At 53.0% G+C, this 24,339-nt stretch overlaps 2 protein-coding genes across 3 annotated transcripts in view; both read left to right on the top strand.

Annotated features, from left to right (window-relative positions):
* The window catches only part of ZBTB37 (zinc finger and BTB domain containing 37), a 331,509-nt gene that overhangs the window by 142,360 nt on the left and 164,810 nt on the right, over positions 1–24,339 (top strand). The window lies entirely within an intron of this gene.
* Positions 967–22,028, top strand: NMNAT2 (nicotinamide nucleotide adenylyltransferase 2). Its single transcript, XM_050307403.1, has 11 exons — positions 967–1,129; positions 15,866–15,954; positions 16,661–16,728; positions 16,972–17,050; positions 18,042–18,171; positions 18,817–18,897; positions 19,003–19,047; positions 19,870–19,946; positions 20,986–21,087; positions 21,316–21,383; positions 21,509–22,028. Exons 1-11 carry the CDS (start codon positions 1,045–1,047, stop codon positions 21,609–21,611), a joined length of 927 nt encoding a protein of 308 aa, XP_050163360.1. The 5' UTR covers positions 967–1,044; the 3' UTR covers positions 21,612–22,028.

Here is a 24,339-nt window from a genome sequence, read left to right as displayed (position 1 = left end):
TCCAAACCATTCTAGGATTTTATGAAACACCAGTGGGTTTCAAGCCAGCTTGATACCAAAGAGGATCACTCTGTTAATAGATCCTACATCTCCCAGGGGATCTTTTTATCTATTTTATATTGGCTTTCTTCAGACTGTGAAATGGAGGTGTTAGGTGCAGCTGAAGCCCCCCAAGCCAGTTTCCCCATGGGACTCCAGAAAAGGGACTGGAATCTCCTAAGCGGGAGTGGGGGAACACACAGAGCACAGCTGCTCATGAACACTGAGTCTTGCATATCACAGAATCATTTAGGTTGGAGAAGACCTCTGAGATCATCAAGTCCAGCTTGTGACCAGTCACCACCTTGTCACCCAGCCCAGAGCACTGAGTGCCACATCCAGTCTTTCTTTAAACACCTGCAGGGTTGGTGACTCCACCACCTCCCTGGGCAGCCCATTCCAATGTCTAATCAACTTTTCTGTGAAGAAATTTTCCCCGATGTCCAACCTGAACCTCCCCTGGTACAGCTGAAGACGATGTCCTCTTGTTCTATGGCTGGTTTCCTGTAAGCAGAGCTGCAGCCTCCTTTCAGGGAGTTGTGGAGAGCAACAAGGTCACTCCTGAGCCTCCTCTTCTCCAGGTTAAGCTTCCTGTTCCATCTCAGTCCTGGGGATGCCGGTGGGTCACTGGTGCTCCTCTGTGTGCGTGTGTATAGAGGGGATGTGGATGTGTGTCCATACGTGGGATGTGTGCCCACATGTGGATGTGAGGATCGGCGAGTCTCTGCCAGGGCGGGTGCCCCTCTCTGCGCCCCTGGGGGTGGATGTGTGCCCGCGGGGGCGCGCACACGCACATCCATGTGTTTAGGTGCCCCCACGCGTGTGCGGGTCCCCGCGGGGAGCGCTCCCCGGGCCGTGCGTGGCGAGGGGCGGCCCCGTCCCCGCTCCCGCAGCCGCGGCGCCGCCCCCGCTCCCGCCCGGCCCCGCTCCATCCCTCCTCCCTCCTCCCCCCTCCCGCAGCCGCACCGAGCCACAGACCGCGGCGGGGCCGGGCAGGGCCGCACCATGACCGAGACCACCAAGACCCACGTTATCCTGCTGGCCTGCGGCAGCTTCAACCCCATCACCAAGGGCCACATCCAGATGTTCGGTCAGTGCCCGCGGCGCCGGGGCGGGGCGGGGGGAGGCCGGGGGGCTGCCCCCCACGGTGGGATGGGGGGTAAGGGGGGTCGGGGTGTGCTCGGGGTGCAGCCCCGCTCCCGGGGACCGCGGAGCGGCGGGGCCGGGCGCTGTCCGCGGCCGCTGGTGCTGAACCGCCCCGGCCTCCCCGACCTGGCCCCCCCATCCCTGGGGGCTGTCCCCCTCGGACAGCGGGGTTCGCCCCTCTGCACACCCCCCTTGTCACGCTGCCGCTCCGCACCCCCCGGGGTCGGTCCTGGCCGTGTTTGTCCCCCGCCGCTCAGCCCCGGGCTCTGCGAGCCTGCGGCCGCCGCAGCGCTTCCATCTCCTCTGGCCGGGGAGGACAGAGAGCCAGGCAGCCACAGCCAGGCTCCGAAAGTCAACAGAAATACAGGCAGTTAACTGAGATATCGGAGCACCCGACGTTTGGATTGATACCGGGTGTGAGGAATGGGAAGTGTTCGTGTGAGATGATGGGTATTACCGAGCATCCGTGCTATGATACAGATGATGGGGATGGTAAAATCACCGCCACAGTCTGCTCAGGCAAGACAAGAGGGAGGGAGGGAGGGGGAGAGAGATAGAAAGGGAGGGAGGAAGGGCAATCTCCATCAAAGGCAGTCTGACATACCATAAATACTGACGGTTCGGGTAAAGCTCGAAATGCCTGAAGATCCCTTATGCAAACAGCAACTCGCTTGGGGTGGGGAGGAGTCCTGCGAGGGTGAAGTGTCCACTGCAGACCACTGAAAAAAAAAGGAGAACAGAAAGATTAGCTCCTCTAATATCCCTTCTCGGAGTGTAGAGACAGGATCCATCCTTTATGTCTGATAGGAGGTCTGAGGCTGAGGGAGCAGATGCCGAAGGTCTTGTGCTGCCGCTGGAGAAGCATCCCTGGGGTTTCTAAAAGCTGTACATAAGTTTTTAAAGCACAAAAATAATTGAAAATCAGCTCGGGGTATTTCTACGTCAGACCTTGTTTTTGTAGACCATAACGAGTTGGGCAGGAGGCTGGAAAATGACGGCTTTCTAGATGCAGATGATCACATTGTTATCCCATTTCGTAAGTGCCTGGAAAATGTAGTCCTGGGCAACAACATACCTGATATTTCAGAAAAAATCCTACTCCTTAAGCCAAAGGAAATTACCAACAAGGATCAAGAGGATGTATTTAAAAATAAAAATAATAATTACATGAAATTACAAGGACTTGGTGGATAGAAGCCAACCACTGATGAAACAGATTTCTGTAAATCGCCTTCGGTCCTATTTTGATTAAGTAATACTGAAAATATCAATGCAGCCCATATTCAGTGGACTAAAAACCAGTAAGAAGATATTTTAGAAAATCAAGATTGGTGAGATATTAGTATGCAGTGGGTATTCTTATAGACTCGAAATGAGATTTTCTTTTTTTTTGCTCAGTGCTGTTCAGTATCTTTATCAAAGACATGAAAGGAAATATATAATCCCTGCTGGAAAAAAAGTGCCTGTGACCCCAGAGAGGTCAGAACAGCAATTCAGGCTGGTAATGAGGCAGTTGTGCTGCCTGGCTCGGGGTGTTTGGTGAAAAGGGCTTGTTCAAACAGCAAAGTCATATGTCCAGCGAGGAAGAACGCACATCCGACATCAACAACAGGCAAATGTCTTCTGCCAACCAGCGACGGTGTCAGGCACTGAGGAGGGATTGTACCCAGCCCACTGAATGCAAACTCTGTGTGGTGCTGGGAATACAGCAGCAAATGCGCTCCTTGTAGATACAAGCAGGGGAATATCAAGCAGAGGAAGAAAGGTTGTATTATTTTCCATGGACAGCATCAGCAAAACCCTTCTTGGAGGAGCAGTGACAAGAATTGCATTGGCTCCAGAAGCCAGGCTTTGTGGCAAGAGAGGCTCAGTCTGGATCCACCCTTTAAGATGTAAAGGGGCAACTTGATCTGCTTGGGGAAGGGATATGTGACATCTGGTGGAAGGGGGCTCCTTTAATCAGCAGAATTAGGGCTGGTGACACACCAGGAGCAGGGTTGGATCCTGCACAACTTCAAACTGCAAATATGGTGTGTGGGTTTGAGTGAAGGTAAATCAAGGAGTAGGAGAAAGTGCCTGGGTACCCGATGGATTCTCCATCACCTGAAGGCTGTGAATGAACACTCAGACTTCTTTCAGGAGGACATGTTCTAGCTCAGAGGATGGCTTGATGTAGAAATTTTCTATGCATGCATCCCGTAGAAATCCTGGAATATAAGTCTTGAGATACCTGTTAGGGACAAATGAGACTTCCACAAGGAAAAGACACAGAATTTGGCTTCTAAATCCCTGATCATTTTTATTTGAGGAACACTTCCCTCCAGGTCTAAAATAATAATTACATGAAGCCATGGGAATCTCAAACAAAATGTGTGTTACTCTTCTAGCTCTGTGCTGTAGAGTTCAATCAAAATAGTGCTCCATCCCGGAAATGTTGCATTTCAAACAGCTGAGTTTGTGCAAAAACCTTGTTTTTATCATTCAAACAAATACTTTGGTCTTTGAGAGCCCGATAGGAGAACTTTTTGCTTAACATAGAGAGATTAAAATTTATCTCTTTAACACATGGCACTAATTAAGACAGAAGGAAGTGCAGTATTTGCACGGGTATGTCACTGCAGACGTACCATTATATGCCAACCATCATTTTTCTCACTATGGATTTTACCATGTTTTATTCAGGCCAAAAGCCAACCTTTTCCCATAGGATTTTTTTGCCTGAATAGGAGATGGGCTAATTATGTGGAATTCTCTTCTAGTGGGGGAAAGGTTCCCACTGGGCCATTCTTTCCACCAGTCATGTGAATTTAAGGCTCATCATTATCCTTGGGTTTCCAGAAAGCTGGGATCCTTCCTACAACCCCAAATCTGCCAATTCAACGCACCACTGACCTTTGTGTCTGTGTGGAACTGAACTTACCACAGCAGGCTCCCTCCATCCTCTGCCAGTAACAACTCTGGGGCCCCCCAGATGAAGTTGGTTCATGCCTGTGTGTATAAAATGAGTATCACACATGTAAATTAATACTCAGCATAAGATACACAACACGTAACAAAAAAAAAAGTAGGTGAGATACAGGGCTGTACAGCCATCCTCACCAGGGGGCTGACACGAACACCCCACACAGTCCCGAAAACTCTCAGAGTTAGTTGTGGTATCTGCTGTGCTCGGAGAGATAGGTGTGTTCTGAGTCACAAATCTGAGTTGTATTTTCCAGCTTTACGTGGCTGTAAGGAAAAGCTTGGGATGCTACCGTGGCTGGGAGATAAGGCAGGAGGAGAGACAGGGGGAGAGGCTCTTTCTAAAGCTCGACACGAACACTGGTGGCCTTTCCCCTGAAATGAAACCGCCCTGCAGCCAGCTCAGGAGGGGAACCTTCTCCCAGGCATCCCCACGCTGGATTTCCCCCGGGAACACGGGATTTGCTGCCTAAAGGACATCTCCCTCCATCTTGGCCTCCTCACAGTTTGCCTCCCGCTTCCTCCCTGTGCAAAGGATGCCACCCAAAGGACAGAAGCCAAGGGACCAATGTCAAAAGCAAAACCCAATCCCTGCAGGTCTGCTGAATGTGCTGAATGCCTGTGCTGGCCCCCTGCCAGACAACGAGCCTGTGCTTGCTTTGACAATTAAATCATTTCCACACCTCGGCCCAGCTCAGGGAGCCCCAACACAACGGCGTTCGAGAGCTTGAAACCCAAAGGGCAGCTCTGCAGAGCAAGGCAGAAAGCACGTTTTTTTCAATCAAAAAAAAAACCACCCCCCACCCCCCACCCCGTGGTTCAGTTTGAAGGTGGCCTTGGATAAAATATTGGGATTAAAAAGGCATCACCAAGCAAGGTCAGAGGCTCCAGGGTTTGTGTGTTCCAGGACTGGAGAGGGAGCCAATAAAGTGCTGGAGCTGGAAGGAAGACTCCAAGATGAGCTTCTTCATAGCTCTGCAGGGGAATAGGCTCGTACTGTGCCACGGATATGTGAGAATCAGAGGGTTGTTCTGAGGATTTCTGCAGACAGAAATGAGGGATTTGGTGGGGAGACATGCTATCAGGTCCATCAAGATGTAGCGTTTCAATATCTTTTAATTCATTTTTCTTAAATCACAGAAGAAAAGGCCTCTATGTAATTGCCACATTCCCCATTTTGGCACATTAGACAGTTTTTTCCTTGCCTTTTTAGAGTTCTGAAATTCCTCAGAACCCATCCTTTCATGTGCAGACTTCTGGCTTCAATCAAACAGCCTTGCTGATCAAACAGGGTTTTATTTCTGCCCAGCTGTAAGAGCAGCCCGACACAGCTTCATCTCCAGGGTTTGGATCACCCCTCCATCCCCTCTTCCACCTTCTCTCATCAACCTTTGAGTAGCAGAACTTCACTGGGGACATCCCTGCCCTTGCAGAGGAAGGTTTCAGCTGTTATATTTTCCTCTCCTGGTGCCCATGAGGTCCAGCCATGTGGACTCTGTGGCCCATGGGGATGCTCAGAGCTGCACTCAGAGGCAGCAGGTTGGGTAACACCCCCCCAAAAAACAGTTGGGGCATTACTGTTTGTCAGAGGACTTTTTTACAGCTATTTTTTGGGCACTGTCAAGCATTCAATAGCAAAGAGGCAATTTAATTGTATCTTACCATCTGCCTGTGTCCTGCCTCTCATCTCCTCTGTGCTGGCTCACAGGGTTGCTCCAGGCACGTTCCTGCAGGAGGAAGGGGTTTGTGAGATGTTCAGTTGTGCCCTTCTTGTAGGGAGTCTCGGTACCTCAGACGTGTTTGGCCGTAGAGTTTCCCACCTGCTTCATTTCAAACAGTGCCAGGACCTGGACTTGCTCAGAAGAACATTGCTCATAGATGAGCTGAATCCTGAAAGTCAGCAAATCTCCCCTATTCTTCCCTTTTCGTCTACTTTAAATTAAATTTTCCCTAGATCCTACATGCATCTGTTATTGAGGGGAGTTTACATCCCAACCAACAGTTGGGTAAAAGCCATTTCCGACAGGAAACAACGAAAGACTCCGCGATCAGAAGTAAAACTCTCCATTTGGCTCCTTAAGAAAATCTGAGCAATTAAAAATCCCAGCAGGCTGCTCTTTGATGATCCAGTGCAGTCCTTGTAGAGGAGCAGCACTGAGAGCTGCTGCATCCCACAAAGACTGGTTTGAGATGGAGGGATGGAATTCTGGGAGTAAAGAGGGATGAAGAGGCAGGAGCTGAGGCTTTTGTTTAACATCCTGGATTTCAAGAATCACTTTTTCTTGTTTGACTGAGATGACTGAACTGCAGAGCAGTTTAATGAGAGCGTCTCTGCCTGGGCTGGAGCTGGGAGAAATGCCTGAGCAGAGTGACAGCTCACTCTTTCCCCTTTTGCTTAAACGGGAGCACATCTGCAAATGTCCAGAAGCAAAATTTCCCCCCCCCTACGTCCAACAAAAGCTTGTCAGGAGCTGGAGAGAGGTTTTGCTCTGCTGTCTGCAACATGAGTAAGAAGTCTGGGCCCCTGCGAGGCTGCCTCCCAGTTCCATTTCATCTCCGGGCTGGAATCAGAATGCGTAATCAGCTGGAGCGATCGATGGAGCGGGAGGGGTAATGGCAGGACCTGATGGACAGGGAGAGCCTGACTGAGCCCTGGCTTGGCAGTGGTGGGGCACAGCAGCACCAGCAAGGACCCGACCGGGGGCAGAGCCAGGACAGATCTTACAACACCTGGGTTGATTTATCGGCCAAGGAGAGCTGGAGCACCCGTGCTCACCTCTGGGTAGTGCAGCAGAGGAGCCTGCACTGCCATACAGAAAACACCTGAAAAACAGCTGAAACCTTTCAGCAGTGCAAAGGGGTCTGGGAAGGCAGGTTGTGCCCACCCCTGGGTGCTCCTGGCTCGACGTGAGGGCAGGCAGTGAGACCCCTCAGCCCAGCCTTGTGCTGCGGTGGGTGAGTCACCCACACGACTCCCAGCCCAGCACTTGCCCAAAACACGCTGAAACTGCAGATCTTTGGGTGCTGTGCCAGGAGGACAGAGCGGCACAGGCAGGACTGCAGCACCCATGGCTCTTTTATGTGCCATTAATGCCACATTCCCATCACTGCACCCTGTACAGACTCCTTTTTTCATGGCCTTTATCACCAGCTTCCTGCCTCTCAAGCATTTCCTCTCCTCTTTGTGACCCAAAGCGAGGAGGAGTTTTCCCAAGCACGAGATTAAACTCCCATCAATAACTACTCAGGGATTCTTTTAAAACATTTATAAGCTCTTAAATATTTAGCAGTGTTTATTACGGTCTGTGAGGCATCACACTGTTTCTATGACAATGCCACCTCCCAAAATGTGCCACTTACCGTCTTTTACTTCCACCAACTATAAACAAACTTGGCAGTGAGAAATCCAGTGCTACAACCTCATTCAAGAGAGAAACAGAAAGACTCAACAACCTCTAAGAAAACAAAAATCAGCCCAAGATAGAAATAGGGTGAGGTCACCTCTGGATTTTGAGATGAGCATTCCCTCTCTGGCACTTATAACACCTTAATCTGAGCAGTCCCAAGGTGCCACCAGTGTCCAGCTGAGCAGGACTGGATTTCCAGAGTGCCCTGCACAGAGAAAGCCTGTAGTGTCCATCACAGCCCTGCAAACAAACCAGGGACAGGACACAGATCTTATCCCCTCAAAGCAGCATTGCTTAAACATGTTGATAGTGTGCAGTCACGTCCAGAGAAGACAGCCCAGGTCAGGAGCTCTTTTTGCCTCTCCCTTCCAGCATCAAGTGGTTTCTTTCAGTAAGCCTGAGCTGCTTGGTCACACCAGCAGAAAACTGCTAAATTAATATTTGGGAACAGAGAAACCTAGAGTCTTTAGTAATATGTATTTTCAAGAGCCGCTGTAGGGCTTGCCCCAGGAGAAGATGATGAACTGAGATAAGTCTCTTTTGGATCTGGAATGGGAAGCAAAGGCAGAGAAGGTCCCCGTGGGATGTGTGGAGATCCCCTCTCTGAGCCAGGCAAGGAAGGACTTGCTCAGCCTCTGCTCCACGAAGGTTTCCATTTTCATCGAGAATCCAACAGCCCCTAATTGAGCTTAAGCCTTCCCTGAGGAGATGACATTTCCCTGGGGTTTACTGCCAAGGGGAAGCAGAAAATCCAGTTTTCCCAGCACAAGCTGAGTTGGGGTGCTGAAAGGTGTAGCTTTGCCTCTGGAACCTGTGCTTTGTGCAAAGATGTCGTTGATGCTTCTCTTGGGGGGGAAACAGGGCCTTGAACCTTCCCCACGTGGAGGCAGCCCAAGACCAGCAAAGAGCTGCCAGGAAAACGCTCCCCATCCCTACTCCGGAGGGAACCGAGGGCCGTAAATCCTCTGCTCCTGGCGGGGCTGCGATCCCGCCGCGTCAGCCGGAGGGAGCAGCACGGCACACACACCGGGGCGTACAAAGCACTGCCTTTGATGTGCTACAACGGCTCGGAAATCAAAACAAACGGAGCGCTTCCACGGGGAAATCAGGGCAGTGGAAAACAAGCGTGGAAATCCAGTGGGGCTTTATTTCCCTTTCTTTTTTTTTTCTTCTTTTTTCTTTTTTTCTTTTTTTTTTTTTTAAGGCATTGAGTGATACCAATTTCCCTGGCTGAGATGTGGACCAGGACCTCTCCAGGGATGCACACTGAGGTGCCTGTCCTATTTTGGATGTTCCACCCACATCCTGATGAAAGCCAAACACAAAACCACGGTAGCACAATGAAAATATTGCCTTTTGCTGCTACCCTTGCCCTGTGTGAGTCTATCCATGGGCCCAGGGTTATAAAAATCAGTTCAAAATGGAGCAATCAGGACTATCTGGAATACCCTCCCCTTTGCTTGCCAAACAGTTTATTTTTGCTCCTGATATTTAGACTGTTATTGAAGCTGAGACACAACCTCAGAATGCCAGCTCTGGGCCAGATTCGTGCCACAAATTGATGTTGCTTTACTGTGGGTGGCATGTTCTGTCTCTTTACACCAGCTGGAAGCTCTTAGCCTCAAAAACTCCGTAGGAGAGACAGGCTTCAACCAAAATCACTCTGACCACTTTCTCCCAGCCCAGCCTCAAGTGATGTTCACTCCCCTGGTTTGTACTTAAAGAGCTCCCGGTGCTCAGAGGGGCATTTTATACCAAGCGCTGGCAAATCCACATTTTAGCACATTTCTCTCTAAAAAAAACAAGGAAAATACTACACTGGAAGATGGAAAGTCACTCCACCCTGCACCCCACTGCAGCATGCCCAGCCCTTGCTGAGCTGTGGGGTCACAGCTATTGCACCAGACAGGGAAAGGAACATGGCCTTTCACTCTTCAACACCATGCACACACTCATCTTACCTAGAGATGCTTAATCCTTCTCTGAGGGCTTCTAAGCAAGCAGAGAGCTCAACAAAACTCCTCCTTTAGGTGAAGTCACCTTCATCATCCATTTTTAGAACTACAGAAGAGTTTGGAAGAGAACTTAAAGAGCATCTTGTTACAACCCCACTGCTGTGGGCAGGGACTCCTCCCCCTAGACCAACTTGCTCCGAGCCCCACCCAGCCTGGCCTGGCCTTTTACCTGCCAAGAGTTGCTTTTACCTTGTTAGATGCTTCCCCTCACCTTGTTAGCCCCAAAACCTCCAAGATGCCCAGGCAGTAGCTCTGGGTGTTAAATACCATGTGGAGGTGTTTAACAAGGCAGCCTTGTCAGGACTGAGCTGCCCATCCTCCAGGAGAGATCCAGCAAGGTGCTGAGGACATTCCTGCTCTCCCAGCGATGCCAGGATGGAGATCTCCGAGCAATAAGTCATGTCAGTGGTGTCAGTGACAGCACTGTGCTCATCACCTGCCTGACAGAAAAGGGGGTCCAGTCCCTACCTGGAGGAGCTGGTGGCAGCTTCATCTCAAGGCACCTGTACTTCTCCTCATGTTGCTCACCTGATGGATAATGCCTGCTCCCACCTGCTCCACTGCAGCAGGGTTGGATGCTCCAGGGGGTTGTTTTGCTGGGCTCTTCCTCGGATGCTTCTTCCCAAGCTCTGGGACCTGGAGGATTTCTTACTGGGCTCCTGCGTAACTCCTCACACCCACTGGCCCTTGCAATACCCCAGTTGTGGAAAAAAAAAGAGGGGAAAAATAGGATGCCCTCAGTTTAAATTTCAATGATATCAAATAGGCTGTTCCTCTGTGGCTTCATCTAAGAAACCCAGATGACCTGGGACCAGCCAGGCCCCCTGCCCAGGCCCCGTCTAGTTGGGTCTCCAGCAGATGCTCTGCTGTTTCTGGGTCAGCTCACTGTGACTCAAGTCTCCTACTTTTGTTATTTTTAGTTTGTTTAAACATCTAATTTCGCTTTTCCGCCGTGAAGCCACGAGTGGTCAGCAGATGGTGATGGCATGAGTCTCGTTAGTCATCACTCGGGTGGCTCTGAGCTGGACTCTGGTGGGGACCTGGGTGGGCTGGGAGATGGGAGGGTCAGATGCTGCAGCACCATTTCTCGAGGCCTTTCCCAGCCTCCACTTCCACCATCAGTCTCGAGGTATTTGGTATTTTGTGCCTATGAAAAGCCAGTAAAACAAATGTGCAGCAACAGCTGAAGACATTTTAGCACGGAAATCCTTCCCAAATTTGTTATTTTCTACAGTGCCTGGGTGCAGCAATGGACTAAAGGGGTGGGGGAAAGTGTGGAATAGAGCAATTAGCTCGCAGATGAAAATCATTAAGCGTTAGGGGGCTTAATGGGATTTTTCCACCAACCAGAAGTCTCCTGGGAACCTGACTGAGATTGTCTAAGAGACACCGAGCCCAAGGCAGGACAGGCTATGTGGGTCAGTGGGACACTCCGGGATCTCCCCAGGCTTGCCTTGGAAGGGGCCAACCCCATGGTGAAGAACCACTCTCCTGCTTCTGCTTACAGGAGAAACCTCCCTTGAAGAGCAGTCAGGGCTTGCTCCAGTGGAAATGTCCCTTTGGGAAGCTCGGGGAAGGGAGGGGCCAGTGGTTTTCCCAGCTCTAACCAAGGTGTGACTGTGGGTGATGGGGGTGTGGAGACACTGAGTGGGGAAGAGAACTGCCAGGCAGGGGAGCTGGGCTTTGAGAGGTGGAACCTTCTGATTAATACATCCCTGATTTGATATTCAGAGGATTTATATATACATATATATATATATGTATATACACACAGAGACATCACTGAGTTAGACTGAGAGTAACTGCTGGCTCTGTGCCCAAGCTGGGCTCTGGAAGCACCATTTAAGTCCTGCAAGTGCTGGTGGATTGGGAATAAAACACAGTGTGCTGGCATATCTGGGTCACTCTCCCCTGCAGGAGGGTGGGGAAGCGCCTGCCTTGCCCCCGGCACCTCACGGCCACATCCCACCTCCCATCCAAGGGTGTGGGGGGCCAAATTCCTTGGAACAAAAACGAGACACCTGGGCAGTGGGTTTGCCTTCTCCATCACCTGTGGCTCTGCACATTCCCTGCCCCAGCTCTCGGGGAAGAGCGATTAGGGCTGTGCAAAACCTGCCTCCCTGCTTACCCTTGAGCGTGTTTTTGGAGAGCTGGCACAGGGTGTGGGTGAGCTGCAGCTTCAACCCCCGTGGGGAAAAGGGCATCAATCAGAGCTGGCTGGTGGCTTTACTCTGTAAAAACAAACAAAACAATAAAAAAAAAAGGAAAAAGGAAATCTTGGAGGTGCAGGTGACCCCGGTGCAAAGGCGAAGCAAATAAAATCTGAAATTGCACCTTGAAAAATTGAACATGGAGAATATTTGGTTTCATTAGAGTAAATTTAGGTGATGGAGCAGCGCCAGAGGAGCTGAGACGTTGTGATTGAATATACTCGGGGAGAACCTCCAAAAGAAACATCTCCTAAATAAGGACTGATTTCCTACCGGGGAGGGAAGATGCTATTTTTTCATTCAGTCTGGACAACCTCCCCACTTACCATTTCTGCAGCCCTGGAGTGCATCCCCCGATTGGTGTTTCCCCACCGTCATCTCACAAGGAAAGCAGCAGAGCCAAAAATATCTGAAGTGCCTTTGCAGGGCAGGCGAGCAAAGCTGGGCTGGGGCAGCGGGGAGGTGTCACCAGTGCCAGTGTCACCCCTGTCCACTCCTTCCCCAGCACAGCCAGGCTAAGGTCAGCCAGCAGCTGCCAGAGCCGGGGTGCTGAGAGCTTCCCATCGCCCGGGCGATGCCGGTGGGCTAATGCACGTCTTGGCAGGGGCCAGCACTGGGAGTTTATTGATGTCAGCAAGGTTTAAAAGCCATCGAGGCCGCCTGGAGCATTACAGACAATTTACACCGGAAAAGGAACGAGCTTTTCTCTTCCAAAGCCAACATCCTTGCATTGGTGTGGCAGGGTATAAAGCACTCATAGAAAAATGAAAATACCCGAGGGGGGGTCTCTGGACGTCACAAGCGTCCAACAGGCAAGAAATGGGCTGGGAAAGGGTTGGGAAGCCGTGACAGAAGGCTGAGCTGAAGGACAATGAACAGGCCAGAGTACAAAGCTACTGCAGTGTCTTTGGTGCCTGCAGGGAGACCATGAACCTGATACCCACAAGCAGCATGTTTTGTGTAAGAGATGCAGTGAATATTGTGAAAAGAGGTCTTTTCTGATAACATGGAACTGGGGGCTTGGAGAAAGCACTGCAAGATCAAAGCAGCCACAGCAGTTCAAAGCAATGACCCATCAAACCCCTAGTCCTGTTTCAAGAAACCCAGAAGAATGACCAGTGCTGTGCTGGGGTGTGAAGCTCCTCAGCTCAGCCCCATGCCATTCATAGCCCCCCTTCCAGGTTGGGAGACCCAAGGACAGCAGGAGATTCACCCACTTTGCCCTTTCTGTGCCAGCTGTGACCCCCATCCTGTCTCCCTGCCCTTGCTGCCCAACTCCTCACACAGAGCCACGTCACAGCCGTCCCCACAGCACTGCCAAGGCCACCACTAAGCCATGTCCCCAGGTGCCACATCTGCAGGGCTTTTAAATCCCTCCAGGGATGGGGACTCCATCACTGCCCCGGGCAGCTGTGCCAGGGCTTGACAACCCTTTCTGTGAAGAAATTTTTCCTAATATTCAATCTAAACCCACCTCCTCTCGTCCTGTCCCTCGGTCCCTGGGAGCAGAGCCCGACCCCCACCTGGTTCCTGCCAGGGAGTTGTAGAGAGTGAGAAGGTCCCTCCTCTTCTCCAGACTGATCTCCCCCAGCTGCTCCTCACCAGACTTGTGCTCCAGACCCTTTCCTGGCTCAGTTCCCTTCTCTGGACGTGCTACAGCACCTCAGTGTCTCACTTGTGCCACGCTGAAGCCACGGTGCCACCCGCCCCAAATCCTCTGCCACCATCCCGGCAGTGAGGGCGGCTGCTCCTGTCGCTGTGCCAGCCCCACAGCTCCTCTCCAAACAGGATTTGACATGTCATTTAAGAAAATGCAATCTTTTGAAAGGCTTTAGCTTTGAAGTGGATGGCTGTGAAGGTCTGGCTTAGCTGACAGCCACACAGACAGGCGAGACAGCGGAGCCGCCCGATGGACACAGCCCTGCAAGCAAAGGGACATGCTCTGCCCCCAAAAAAGTGAGAATGGATCAGCCTGGGATGTGAAAACGTGCTCTGCAAGTCACAGGCAAGGCAGGAGCAGAAAGCCGGTCTTCCCTTTCCTGCTCAGGCCTCCGTTCCCTACAACACACTGCTGCTTCACAGCCCACCTCTGCCCAAATACTTCCCTCACAAGGATTTCCTGGTCCATACGTTTATATTTTTTTCATATCTAATTTAATTTCTGTTTGTTGTTTCTGAGGTAGACAACAGAGTCTTGAAAATGCAGATCCCAGGTTTTAGCTGTACATGTTTCTGGGGAACAGCCACCAAAGACTCAAGGCAAATTAATACCATCAGCCATCCCAGGTTACATGCAAGTTGTTCAGTCGTCTTAGGAGAGAGCTTTATAGAGGTGCCCTATGTGAAGATGAACAGATCAGTGGTTTTAATCTTCTTTTGGCAAGTAAAAATCAAGTCAGAGCAAAGCAGGGAAAAATGAAAGGATGTGTTCGTGTTCATTTAAAACTTAACGGCATCTTTTTTCGTTAGAGAATTTACTTTTTATTTTAAGTTGCATTATAATGTAAAGGTAAATGCTGATCCAATAAATCTTGGGTCCTCCCTGCCCCTGAAAGAAAAAAACTCACCCAAAAATACTGTGTTTTTCTGCATGTACTCCCCCAGGATTTTGAGGGCGGGGAGGGATAATTTTGGTACATCTAATTCAGGCAATCGAATTTTACTCCCTGCACCTATCAAATGATTAAGCCTGCTCTTCCCTCTCTGGAGGCTGGTACACCCAGGGCACAAGAGCTGGGAAGGCAGCCAGGGTGAGGATTTCGGGTGAGTCTGAGGAAGAGGTTTTATTGAGGCTGGCAAATCATCCACAGGCTGTCACACAGGCCTGGGGCTGCTCAACGCCCTCGAGGGGGGGAAAAAAGGTCCATGGCAATTATATTTCCTTAATTGACTTTTAGCTGACACGATAGCAGAACAATATTCCTCAGTAGAAATGTCAAAATTCAGAAAAAAAAAAATATTCGTTTTGCCCAAGCGACACAGAATCCTGGAATGGTTTGGGTTGGGAGGGACCTTAAAGCTCATCCCATTCCACCCCCTGCCCTGGGCAGGGACACCTTCCAGGTGCTCCAAGCCTTGTCCAACCTGACCTTGGACACTTCCAGGGATGGGGCAGCCACAGCTTCTCTGGGCAACGTGTGCCAGGGCCTGCCCACCCTCTGAGTAAAAAACTTCTTCCATGTATCTAATCTAACCTGACCCTCTTTAGATTTAAAACCATCGCTCCTGGCCCTATTGCTGCAGGCCCTAATAAAAAGTCTGTCCCCAAGACAACCCAACCTCCCAGCCCTGCTCAGCCCCCCTCGCTTCCCCTGAGTGCTCCTCATCCATCCCAAGCCATTGCAAGGGAGCTCTAAAATAATTTTGGAGCTGAGTTTTTGCCCTGAAGCAGAGCAGAAGTGAGGGCATGGGAGCTGAGGAGAGGTACCACTGGGGCTGGGTGCAGGTGGAGAGGGGGAGGGAAGGCTCCCTGAAACTGCCTCCCCACTGCTGCTGCATCTTCAGGGAGGACTTCTCCGCATCCGCTGGGGAAGTGCCAGCCCCTGAGCAGGGCAGCTGAAGAATATGATGCACACCGACATTTTGGGATGGCTGACAGATCCCAAAATCTCCTCAGTTTCAGAAATATTCCTTTTCTTTGCAAATGCAAAATATTTTACAGATCCTCTGCTTGGAAGAAAAAAAAAAGCTCTTTCTAATGACTTTCTAATGACTCATCAATCTTATCTCCCTTTTTGCTTTTACCTTTCCCATCTTCCTTTTTCCTTGCTACTGTCTCAGCAGCTGGGGTGGGCACGTGGGAGACGATGTGAATTTAGCAACCCTTCCCCAGTATTTTTATCCTCGGATGTCACCTTTTGGAAATGCCAGCCTGAGAAATGGGCATCGGGCTCAGAGGGACCCTGGCGAGCCCGTCTGGCGTGGGCGGCACGCGGTGCTGTGGCACAGGCAGGGAGCGGCGTGAGAGCCGTGGGGCTGCTGAGGGACCGGCTGGGGCATGGCTGGTGGGTGCCAGGGTGTTGTAGCGCTCGGTGGGTCCAGCTAAACCCCCCACCCTGCACCTTTTTCCTTGTCCTCCCCCCTGCAGAGCGAGCCCGGGATTACCTGCACAAGACCGGACGCTTCATCGTCATCGGTGGCATCGTCTCGCCCGTGCACGACTCCTATGGGAAGACGGTGGGTTGTCCCCATTTTGCCTCTCTGCCTCCTGTGTGCAGTGGTGTCTCTGAAAGCAGGGGTGAACACTGGGCAGCACTCCCTGACCCGTGGTCCCTTCACATCCATCTTCTGCCTGGGGCAGCTCCCGACCACGGGAAAGTCTCGGAGAGGAGGGAGAGGATGAAACCACTTGCTCTTTAGATAAAAACCACAGCAAGGCCCTACGACCAACCAAAGCATTAGACAGCAGAGAAATGTTCTCACCCAGAACAGTGGTGGCCATCTTGCTGGGTAGCTATTTTTTGTTTTGTTTGAATTATTTCAAAGCCAATTTTTTAATTTTTTTTTCTGCGGGGATGGAAATTGTGCAAACAGTGGCCCTTTAGAAGCACTTTCCAAATTAGGAGTGGAGAGTTTCCTCCTCTCCTGAAAGCTGGAGAAATTTAATTGAGAAACCACCACCCCAGCTCTGGCTCTGCTGCAGCTCAGAGTTGGGAGTGGTGGTGCTGAGCAAATCTCACCTCCCCATGCGTAGCCAGGGCTGAGGCCCAGCAGGAACTCCTCCCTTCCAGCAAACAGGAGCTTAAATAAATGTCTGAGGGCAGGAACGAATCCTTCTGGCCTGTCTCACCTGAGTGAGCCTGATGTTCTGCCCCAGGAAGGTTTGCAAGCCCAGGCTGGCCAGGGTGTGATGTAACTGTCCCTCCATCACCCTCTCTCGCAGGGTCTGGTCTCGAGCCGGCACCGCCTGACCATGTGCCAGCTGGCTGTCCAGTCCTCCGACTGGATCAGGTGAGTGGCAGAGCCCACCCTGCTGTGGCAAGAGCAGAAGGTGCCCAGGCACACATCCAGGTGCCCAGAGCTGTTGGGAAGGGCTGGGTGGAAGGGCTGGAGGCAGGCCATGGTCCATGGCACACCTGCGGAGCGACAGGGGCTGCTCGTGGCACTGCTGGCCAGCCCGGTGGGGAGGAGGTGGCACGGCCAGGAGGCCCGGGGGCCATCAGCCCACGCTGTTGCCTTGCTGTGCCCCCGCAGGGTGGACCCCTGGGAGTGCTACCAGGACACCTGGCAGACCACCTGCAGTGTGCTGGAGCACCACCGTGACCTGATGAAGGTGAGGCAGCCCCCACCCCGGGGGTGCACCCAGGGGGGAGGGCGTGGGGAGGGTGCAGGAGTGGGGTTACTCTTCCCCCGGTGTGGGGATAACTAAAACACGTCTGAGAGAAGACTTGCAGGAACATCTGTTGAGATCCTGACCTGGAAGAGGTGCAAGATTCCTTGTCACAGCCGCTTTGAGCTCCTTGCCCTGATGCTGGAAGGAAAGTGAGCCCTCCAGCTGGAGCCAGCAGCCATCCCGGACCCAGGAACACCAGGAGGGGAGCAGGGATGAAGGCAGAGTGAAGCCAAATCATTAATGCTGCCTGCTTGCTCCTCTCTGAGAGGAAGGGCAGATGGATGGGCCTCCCCACTCACCAGCTGAGCCAAAACTACTGAATGAACCTGATGGAGAGACTCAGCATGAAAATTCAGCACCTGGGAAGTCCCTGGGAGCACAAACCCCTGGGAGGAAAAGTCCCTTGAAAAGCCAGGCAGGCCTGAGAGCCGCGGGAAAAGGTGGCTGCCCTCTGGTGACTGCAGGGAAGCAGGGCTGCTGGCACACTTGGATACAGCAAGAGAACCAAAGATGGGAAACGGATGAAAGAGCATCCCACAAACTTACAGGCAGCCCAGACAGGAGGCACAGCATTTACCAGCCCAGCAGAACACCCAGTGCATCCAAGGACCACGATGCTGAAGCCAGGGAGTCGCTGGCCACGCTTTCCTTCTCCTGCAGGGACTGGGAGGGAGAAGAGGACATGTTTGCTCCTTGCCAGCCTCATGGCTCCACACAAGAAGTGAACACTACCTCAGTCACAAGTCATTATTCACACGGTCCTGCTGGCCCCAGGCCCGTGGGACTGGGGATCCCAAAGTGAGCTTGGACATACCTGTCACTGAAGATGACCCTGAGCCAAGGGTGGGGAGGCTCGATATGGGGACAAAAAGGTTTTGGGAGGTTGCTGGGGTGAAGACACTGTTCCAGCTAGGTCTCTCCCTCGTTGCAGAGAGTGACTGGATGCATCCTCTCCAATGTCAACACGCCCTCCATCACCCCTGTGATCGGCCAGCCCCAGAACGAGTCCTCGCAGAACATCTACCAGAACAACAACAACATCTCCAACAAGCCCACTGCGGGTAGGTGGCATCAGGGCAGGGGAGAGGGGGGTGACTACTGACCCCTCACCTCCCAGCCAGGGCTGCCAAGCATTAGGATCAGGGCTCCAGCACCTTGGCTTTGGACAGGCGGCTCATCTGGCTCCGTGCACCAAGCCCAGGGTGGGGTGGGGTTGCAATGGAGAAGTCACCATCCAGCACAGCAAGGGGAGCCAGGAACAGCTTCAAATGGCTGTAAAATCTCACTGGGCTTCAGCTGGATGATGTCCAGGCAGCGAGAGCAGCTAAAGGAAAAGGTACCTGGTACCCACAGGGTGCATGCAAGGGAAGAACTGGCAGGAGAGGTGACAGAGCCAGATCCCCTACGAACCAGTGGGATATGGGACATGGAAGTATGAGCTAGGGAGAAGAGGGAGCATTACTTAAGTCCCGTAAAAATGGACATCTTGTGATTTTCTTAGTGATTTTGGCTGTCCAGCTAAAATCCAGCTAGTCCCTTCAAGGCACAGGGTAGCACTCTGGGGAGTTAAGACCATGAGAGGAGGTGGTGGGGAGGTGCTGGGAGCAGTTCCTGCACAGGAGCACCTTGCAGAAGCAGAGTGGCTGAAGAGCTTGTATGGGTTAATTGCACCACCTCTCTCCCAATTAATTTGCCTTCACCTCTAGCAAAGATCCTGGGGAAGGTGGGAGAAAGCCTGAGCCGGATCTGCTGCGTCCGCCCGCCCATGGAGCGCTTCACCTTTGTGGGTATGTAGAGGAAAGGTCCAGTAGCAATCCAGCCCCCAGCCTTCCTCCCAGCCCTCTGTGCCAGGCCAGAGGCACCAGCACCTCTCTTTTTCTTCCCTTTCTCAGATGAAAATGCCAACCTGGGGACAGTGATGAGATATGAGGAGATCGGTGAGTGTGCAGCCCCCCAGGTCCCCTGGGCCAGCACCCCGGGGCTCAGGAGCCACTTGGACAACAGATCCAGTAGCAAGTGAAGGGTACAGGATCACCTCACCCTGGTGCCAGCTACTGGGGCTCAGAGGTGAAAGAAGAGCACCACTTAACTGTGCTGAGCCCGGCCCTGCTGGCAGACAGCAGCTGAAATATGGGAGGGAGCAGTGGGGACACGGCCCCCGGCCAGGCACAGACCTGCCACTCCATCATGCCCTGACAGTCACCCCAAGTGCCACCAAACTTGCCCTCCCATGGTGGTGTCACCCCATCCTGGCAATGCCTGCAGCCCTGAGAAGCCTTGAATGGCAGCAGGAGGGATTTCAGCTGCCCCTTCCTCTAAAGCCCTTAAAAGGGTTTTAGGGCCACCTGGCTGCCCCACTCGTGGCCCCACCATCCATCAGCCAGTATGTGGTACATGCATCACCTCTGTGTGGGGGCAGCTTGCTGGGGGCCTTGAGACCCCTTTCACAGGCAAGCCCACACACAGCCTGGCACTGCAACCATCCCAGCACCTCAGAGGCTTTGGCTACCTGGAAATGCCAAACAGCGAGGCACCTTCCCCTGTAGCTGTCTCTTCCCACCCCTCCGAGTGGGTTTATGGCTTTTCTCCAGTAGTTGTGCAACTAAATTAATCTTTATGGGCCCATCAGAGCAGAAAGCTCCCTCCCATGGCACAGCTTTCTTGCTGAGCTGCAAAGCCAACCCTCAAGCTGTGGGGCTGGTGCCTGCTCAGCCCCACGTGCTCCCTGAGAACCTCTGAGCTTCTCTCCTTCTCTCCAGAGCTTCGCATCTTACTGCTCTGTGGCAGCGACCTGCTGGAGTCCTTCTGCATCCCTGGGCTCTGGAACGAGGCAGATGTGAGTCACCACTGCTGGGCATCCCTCCATGCTCCTCTTCCCCAGAATCCCTTCCTCCTCCTCCTCCTCCTCCTCTTCCCACAGCTGGTGCTCTCAGGAGCCACTCAGGTCTCTTGGGATGGCAGGAGCTGTGCCCACCAGCCCTGCTGCCTCCTCCTTCCCAACCCTGACCCTCAGACCTCCCCTGCACACTCCCACAGGGCTTCCACAGACCCAAGCCCTGCTCCCACTCACTGCCCACGCAGGGGATGTAACCTGGGATGCAGGGTGAGCCCATCCCAAGGCTGTGCTTCCGCTTGGAAGGAGCCAGAATCGAGTAGATGCCAATCCCAGCAGAGTGAGGTGTGCAGGTAGGGAGTAAGATATTTACAGAAGTTGCCCAGATATTAGAAATTGAACACATTTAGAGCCAAATCAACAGCTTTTACTGTTGGTCCTTGCCTGAAGAAGCCGCATTTTCATGGGAGAACACCAACCCTGGAGAGAGGATGGGTTAAGGACCCACATGCTGCTCCAGAGCAGCGCTGGCTATGGGGTCTCCCCTGGCTCTTCACTGGGATCAGGCACTCAGCACAGACCTCCCTCCTCAAACCTCTGAACCATTTCTAAATTCAGTCACCACATCTTCAGGCCTAAGTTTTTGTAAAGCAGTTGTAAAGCTGGCAGGTGTCTCCTCTGAAAGGCTGGAGAAGCCGAGATGAGGCAAGTCCTGAAGCCCAGCACAAAGGATGCAAAAATCTCCTCCTCAGGCAACCTCTTCTGCTGCCACCTCCTTCTACCACGAGTTCTCCTTGAAGCCTGAATTCACCACCCAGTAATAGGATTTAACCCCGTGCCTTTTATTTCATCCACTGCAGACCACTTGCCTTGACAATTCCACGTTTCTGCCAAAGGCTGCTGACATATCCTCAAACTCACTTTCCATCTCCATCCAGACCACGGCCCAGCTTTCACAGAGTCGGGGGAGGTTTGTTGGCAGACAGTGGCAGGGTTTGTGCAGGGTGATTATAAAGCTCTCCACACTTTGGGTTGCTCCTAGATGGAGGTGATCGTCGGGGAGTTCGGGATCGTGGTGGTGCCCCGGGATGGAGCAGATCCCGACCGGATCATGAACCACTCCTCCATCCTCCGCAAGTACAAAGTGAGTGGATGCACACGTGGCTGGGAGAAGACCCACAGCCTCTCCCTACCCAGGAGAGCAATTCTACCACGGGGCACAAATGGGGTCAGATGCTCCCAGGAGTTGGGTGGGGTGGGATGAGCCACCACGCAGCCACCCCCCAAGGCCAGCAGGGTAGGGAGGCTGGGGGGGGCAGGCACCCGCTTTCCAGCCATCCCTTCACACCTCTTTTCCCTCCTTCCCCTGCAGAACAACATCCTGGTGGTGAAGGATGACTCAAACCACCCCATGTCGGTCGTCAGCTCCACCAAAAGCAGGTGGGTGATGCAGGGGGACGAGGGGGACAGCAGGGTGCCCCCAGCCAGCCCCTCCACTGTCCTCACAGGGACACCTGACCCATCCAGGTGGGCTCTGACCCCTTTCTCTCCCCCCGTGCCCCCAGACTGGCCCTGCAGCACGGGGATGGACACGTCGTGGATTACCTCTGCCAGCCCGTCATCGACTACATCCTCAAGAGCCAGCTGTACATCAACGCCTCTGGCTAAGAGCCAGGGCCCTTGCAGCGAGACAGCCCTCGTGTCCCGCCCGCCTGCAGCTCTCCATCACTCTTTTTTCTCTCTCTCAGTCCGTGTCTCCATCTCTCTCCCCATCCCATGGCCTCCTGCCCGTGTCTGCCTCTCACCCCCGGCACCAACACTCCATTGTGCAGCAATGTCCAGGGAACACTTTGGTCTCTCTTCTGGGGCACTGCCCTGCCCTGCACACGTGGGGAGGGAGGAGGGAGCGGTAGGAGAGCGGCGTGCTCGGTGTGCTCCAGGGGAGGCTGCCCTGGCACCCCCTCCCGGCATGTCCCTGGGAATGGCCCCCCGGTCCATCCTCCCAGCATGCTCAGAGCAGGGGCTGCCTCTTCTGCATCATCTTACAGAACTTCAGCTCAATAAATCTAGGTGTGTTTTTTTTTATCCAGTAGTTTAGTGCGAGCCCTTTGAGCCTCTGGACACGGTGACCAAGCAAACCCCGGCTGGCACCGGCGCGGTGCCTCGGGGTGGGTGAGCCTCCCAGCCTGGCAGCAGGACAGCCCAGCCAACAAAATCCTCCTCCTGGTCCTGAAAAATCACGCAGAAGGTATTTCTAAAGGGGAGCAGAGGCCTTGGCAATCATCATTGCCAAAGCATTGCAGGGAGAAGGTCACGTCTCACCTTCCCTTGGCTGCAGGAACTGAAGCCACACCCTATGTGACTTGAGGTGATGTTCTTACTCCAACCCACAGCACCTAGAAAGGGATCTGCCACTTACAGAGCCAAGAAACGAGGTAGAAAGAAGCAGGTAGTGAGCCAAAACCTCTGGTGACAATTTTCCCCAAAGCTGGTTGGGTCCATCGCCATCCTCTGGCCTCCAGATCTCCATTTCTGTCTGTAAACTTCCCCCTTCTCCCGCCGCTCCCGACTCTCTTCCTCTTCTTGAAGAGCTCATTAAATGCATGATATTTTCCCCCTCCCAAACCAGCTGTGGCTACTTTGCACATCCCCTGGGACGTGCCAGGCTCCTGCTCTCCCACCTGTGATGTGCCCCCAGACGCTGGGGGTGGAGCCTGGTGGAGATGCTCACAGGGCAGGTAAACAGGGAGCAATTCCTGAAGCCTTGTGGAGAGGAGGGTTGCTGGAGCAGGTCTGTGTCCTGCTGAGCATCCCTAGGGTGCAAGGACCCTGCCCAGCTCCTGGGGAAAGTCACAGCCACAGGGAGGAAGGTTTACCCCTCACCTTCTCCTCTCCCTTTGCTCCATCTGACCTTGCACTGCTTGGGGCAGAGCCCTGCTGCCTGGAGCTGAGAGTCCTCCACGGTGTTTCAAGGAAAGAGGGGAAACTTCCTCTCTACCTTGTCCCTTAAAAGTCCACAAAGCAGCTCTCATGAAAAGCTCCAAAAGGTGAGACTTTGCACTAAATTTGACCTTGCTGGGTGCTGCTGGCATCCCTGGAACAGCAGACAGCTTTGGACAAAACAAGGCAGGCCACAGCCACAGGGTCCTTGCAGCAGGCAGCGTTTTGGGAACAGGAGCTGACAACTCCTCAGGAGGGAAAGCAGGAGGGACAGAGGTGACGTGACTCACCCAAAGGCCAGAAGAGGTCTTTCCTTTTGCCAGGGGTTTCCCTCTGCACGGTGAGGTTTGTTTGGGAACTGCTCTAAATTCGGCAGCTGAGTCCCTCAGCAGCAGCTGCTCCGCTATCTCCGGGCGGTTGTGTCCATATCCCACGGGATGAGGAGATTTGGAGACGCCAAAGCAGAGAGGGTGGTGAAGTGTGTGGGGGGACTCAGAGAGCAGGGATGCCTCTTCTCCAGGAAGTCTTCAGCCAGTTGGGGTTGGTCAGCACCACCCCCTGAGCTCCCTCAGCTGACGTGCCGGGCAGGTGCCGGTCCTGGGACACCTCATCCGTGAGGCAACCAGTAACCAGGTGTTGGACTCCTCTCCACCCGCTGTCATCCCACATTCAGTTTGCCAGGCTCCCCTCCCTCTCCACCCCAACACAGAAGCCGTTCCCGACACAGCCTGCCCCTCCCTGCCAGACCTCACCGTGTTCCTCAGCTCCCGGCTGGAGGAGAAGCAGCAGTGGTGGCAACACACACAGAGGGGCTGAACCTCCCGGGGCAGGAAAGACAGGGGGTTCCCACCAGGAAAAGACACAGGGAAGTGAAACAAAGGAGATGGAGAAGGAAGGAAGGATAGTGCCAATCCAAGAGCCCACTCTGATCCTTCCTCCCTCCCCCCGGCAGGCGGGATGGGACGCGGGGACGCCGGCGCTTCCCACGCGGTCACGTTTAGGATGGCACGGCTTAGAGACGTAGTGTTGTGGTGCAGATGATGAGATATCCTGTCTGACTCGTCTTACCTGCGCCCTCGTGTATCAGCTCAGCAAAACTCACCGCTGGGGGGTGGGATTGGGGGGGTTTGGAACGGGCCCTTCAGCTCTGGGACCGCTTTGGGAGGGTATGGGGAAAAAAAATCATCATCTGTGATGATCCATTGACTGCCAGGGAGGTGAGGGTCGGGGTTTCCAGGGGGCAGGGGAGGGGTGGGAAGAAGCCTCGTGGGTCTTGGTCTTTGAGCCTCCACTTTTAAACAGTGCAATTTGCTGAAAGAGAAACGAACTTCAAACGCCCTTCGGGGGAAAAATAAATAAATAAAGGGGGGAGGGAAAGGGGTTGAAGTTGTCATGCCACTGATTTCACCTTTGTCAAAAGTTTTGGAGCCTTTTTATTTTTCTTTTTTTTTTTCTG

The sequence above is a fragment of the Myiozetetes cayanensis genome, unplaced genomic scaffold, assembly GCF_022539395.1.
Source record: "Myiozetetes cayanensis isolate MyiCay16 unplaced genomic scaffold, myiCay2020 scf12, whole genome shotgun sequence".
Lineage (NCBI taxonomy): Eukaryota > Metazoa > Chordata > Aves > Passeriformes > Tyrannidae > Myiozetetes > Myiozetetes cayanensis.
Note: the sequence above shows the minus strand (reverse complement) of the source record. Positions and strands in the feature narration are given on the sequence as shown.

Coding starts and splice junctions, on each gene's coding strand:
- NMNAT2 (XM_050307403.1), top strand. CDS start 1,045: ATGACCGAGACCACCAAGACCCACGTTATCCTGCTGGCCTGCGGCAGC. Junction 1,130..15,865: donor GGGCCACATCCAGATGTTCG/GTCAGTGCCCGC, acceptor TCCCCCCTGCAG/AGCGAGCCCGGGATTACCTG. Junction 18,172..18,816: donor CTCCAACAAGCCCACTGCGG/GTAGGTGGCATC, acceptor CTTCACCTCTAG/CAAAGATCCTGGGGAAGGTG.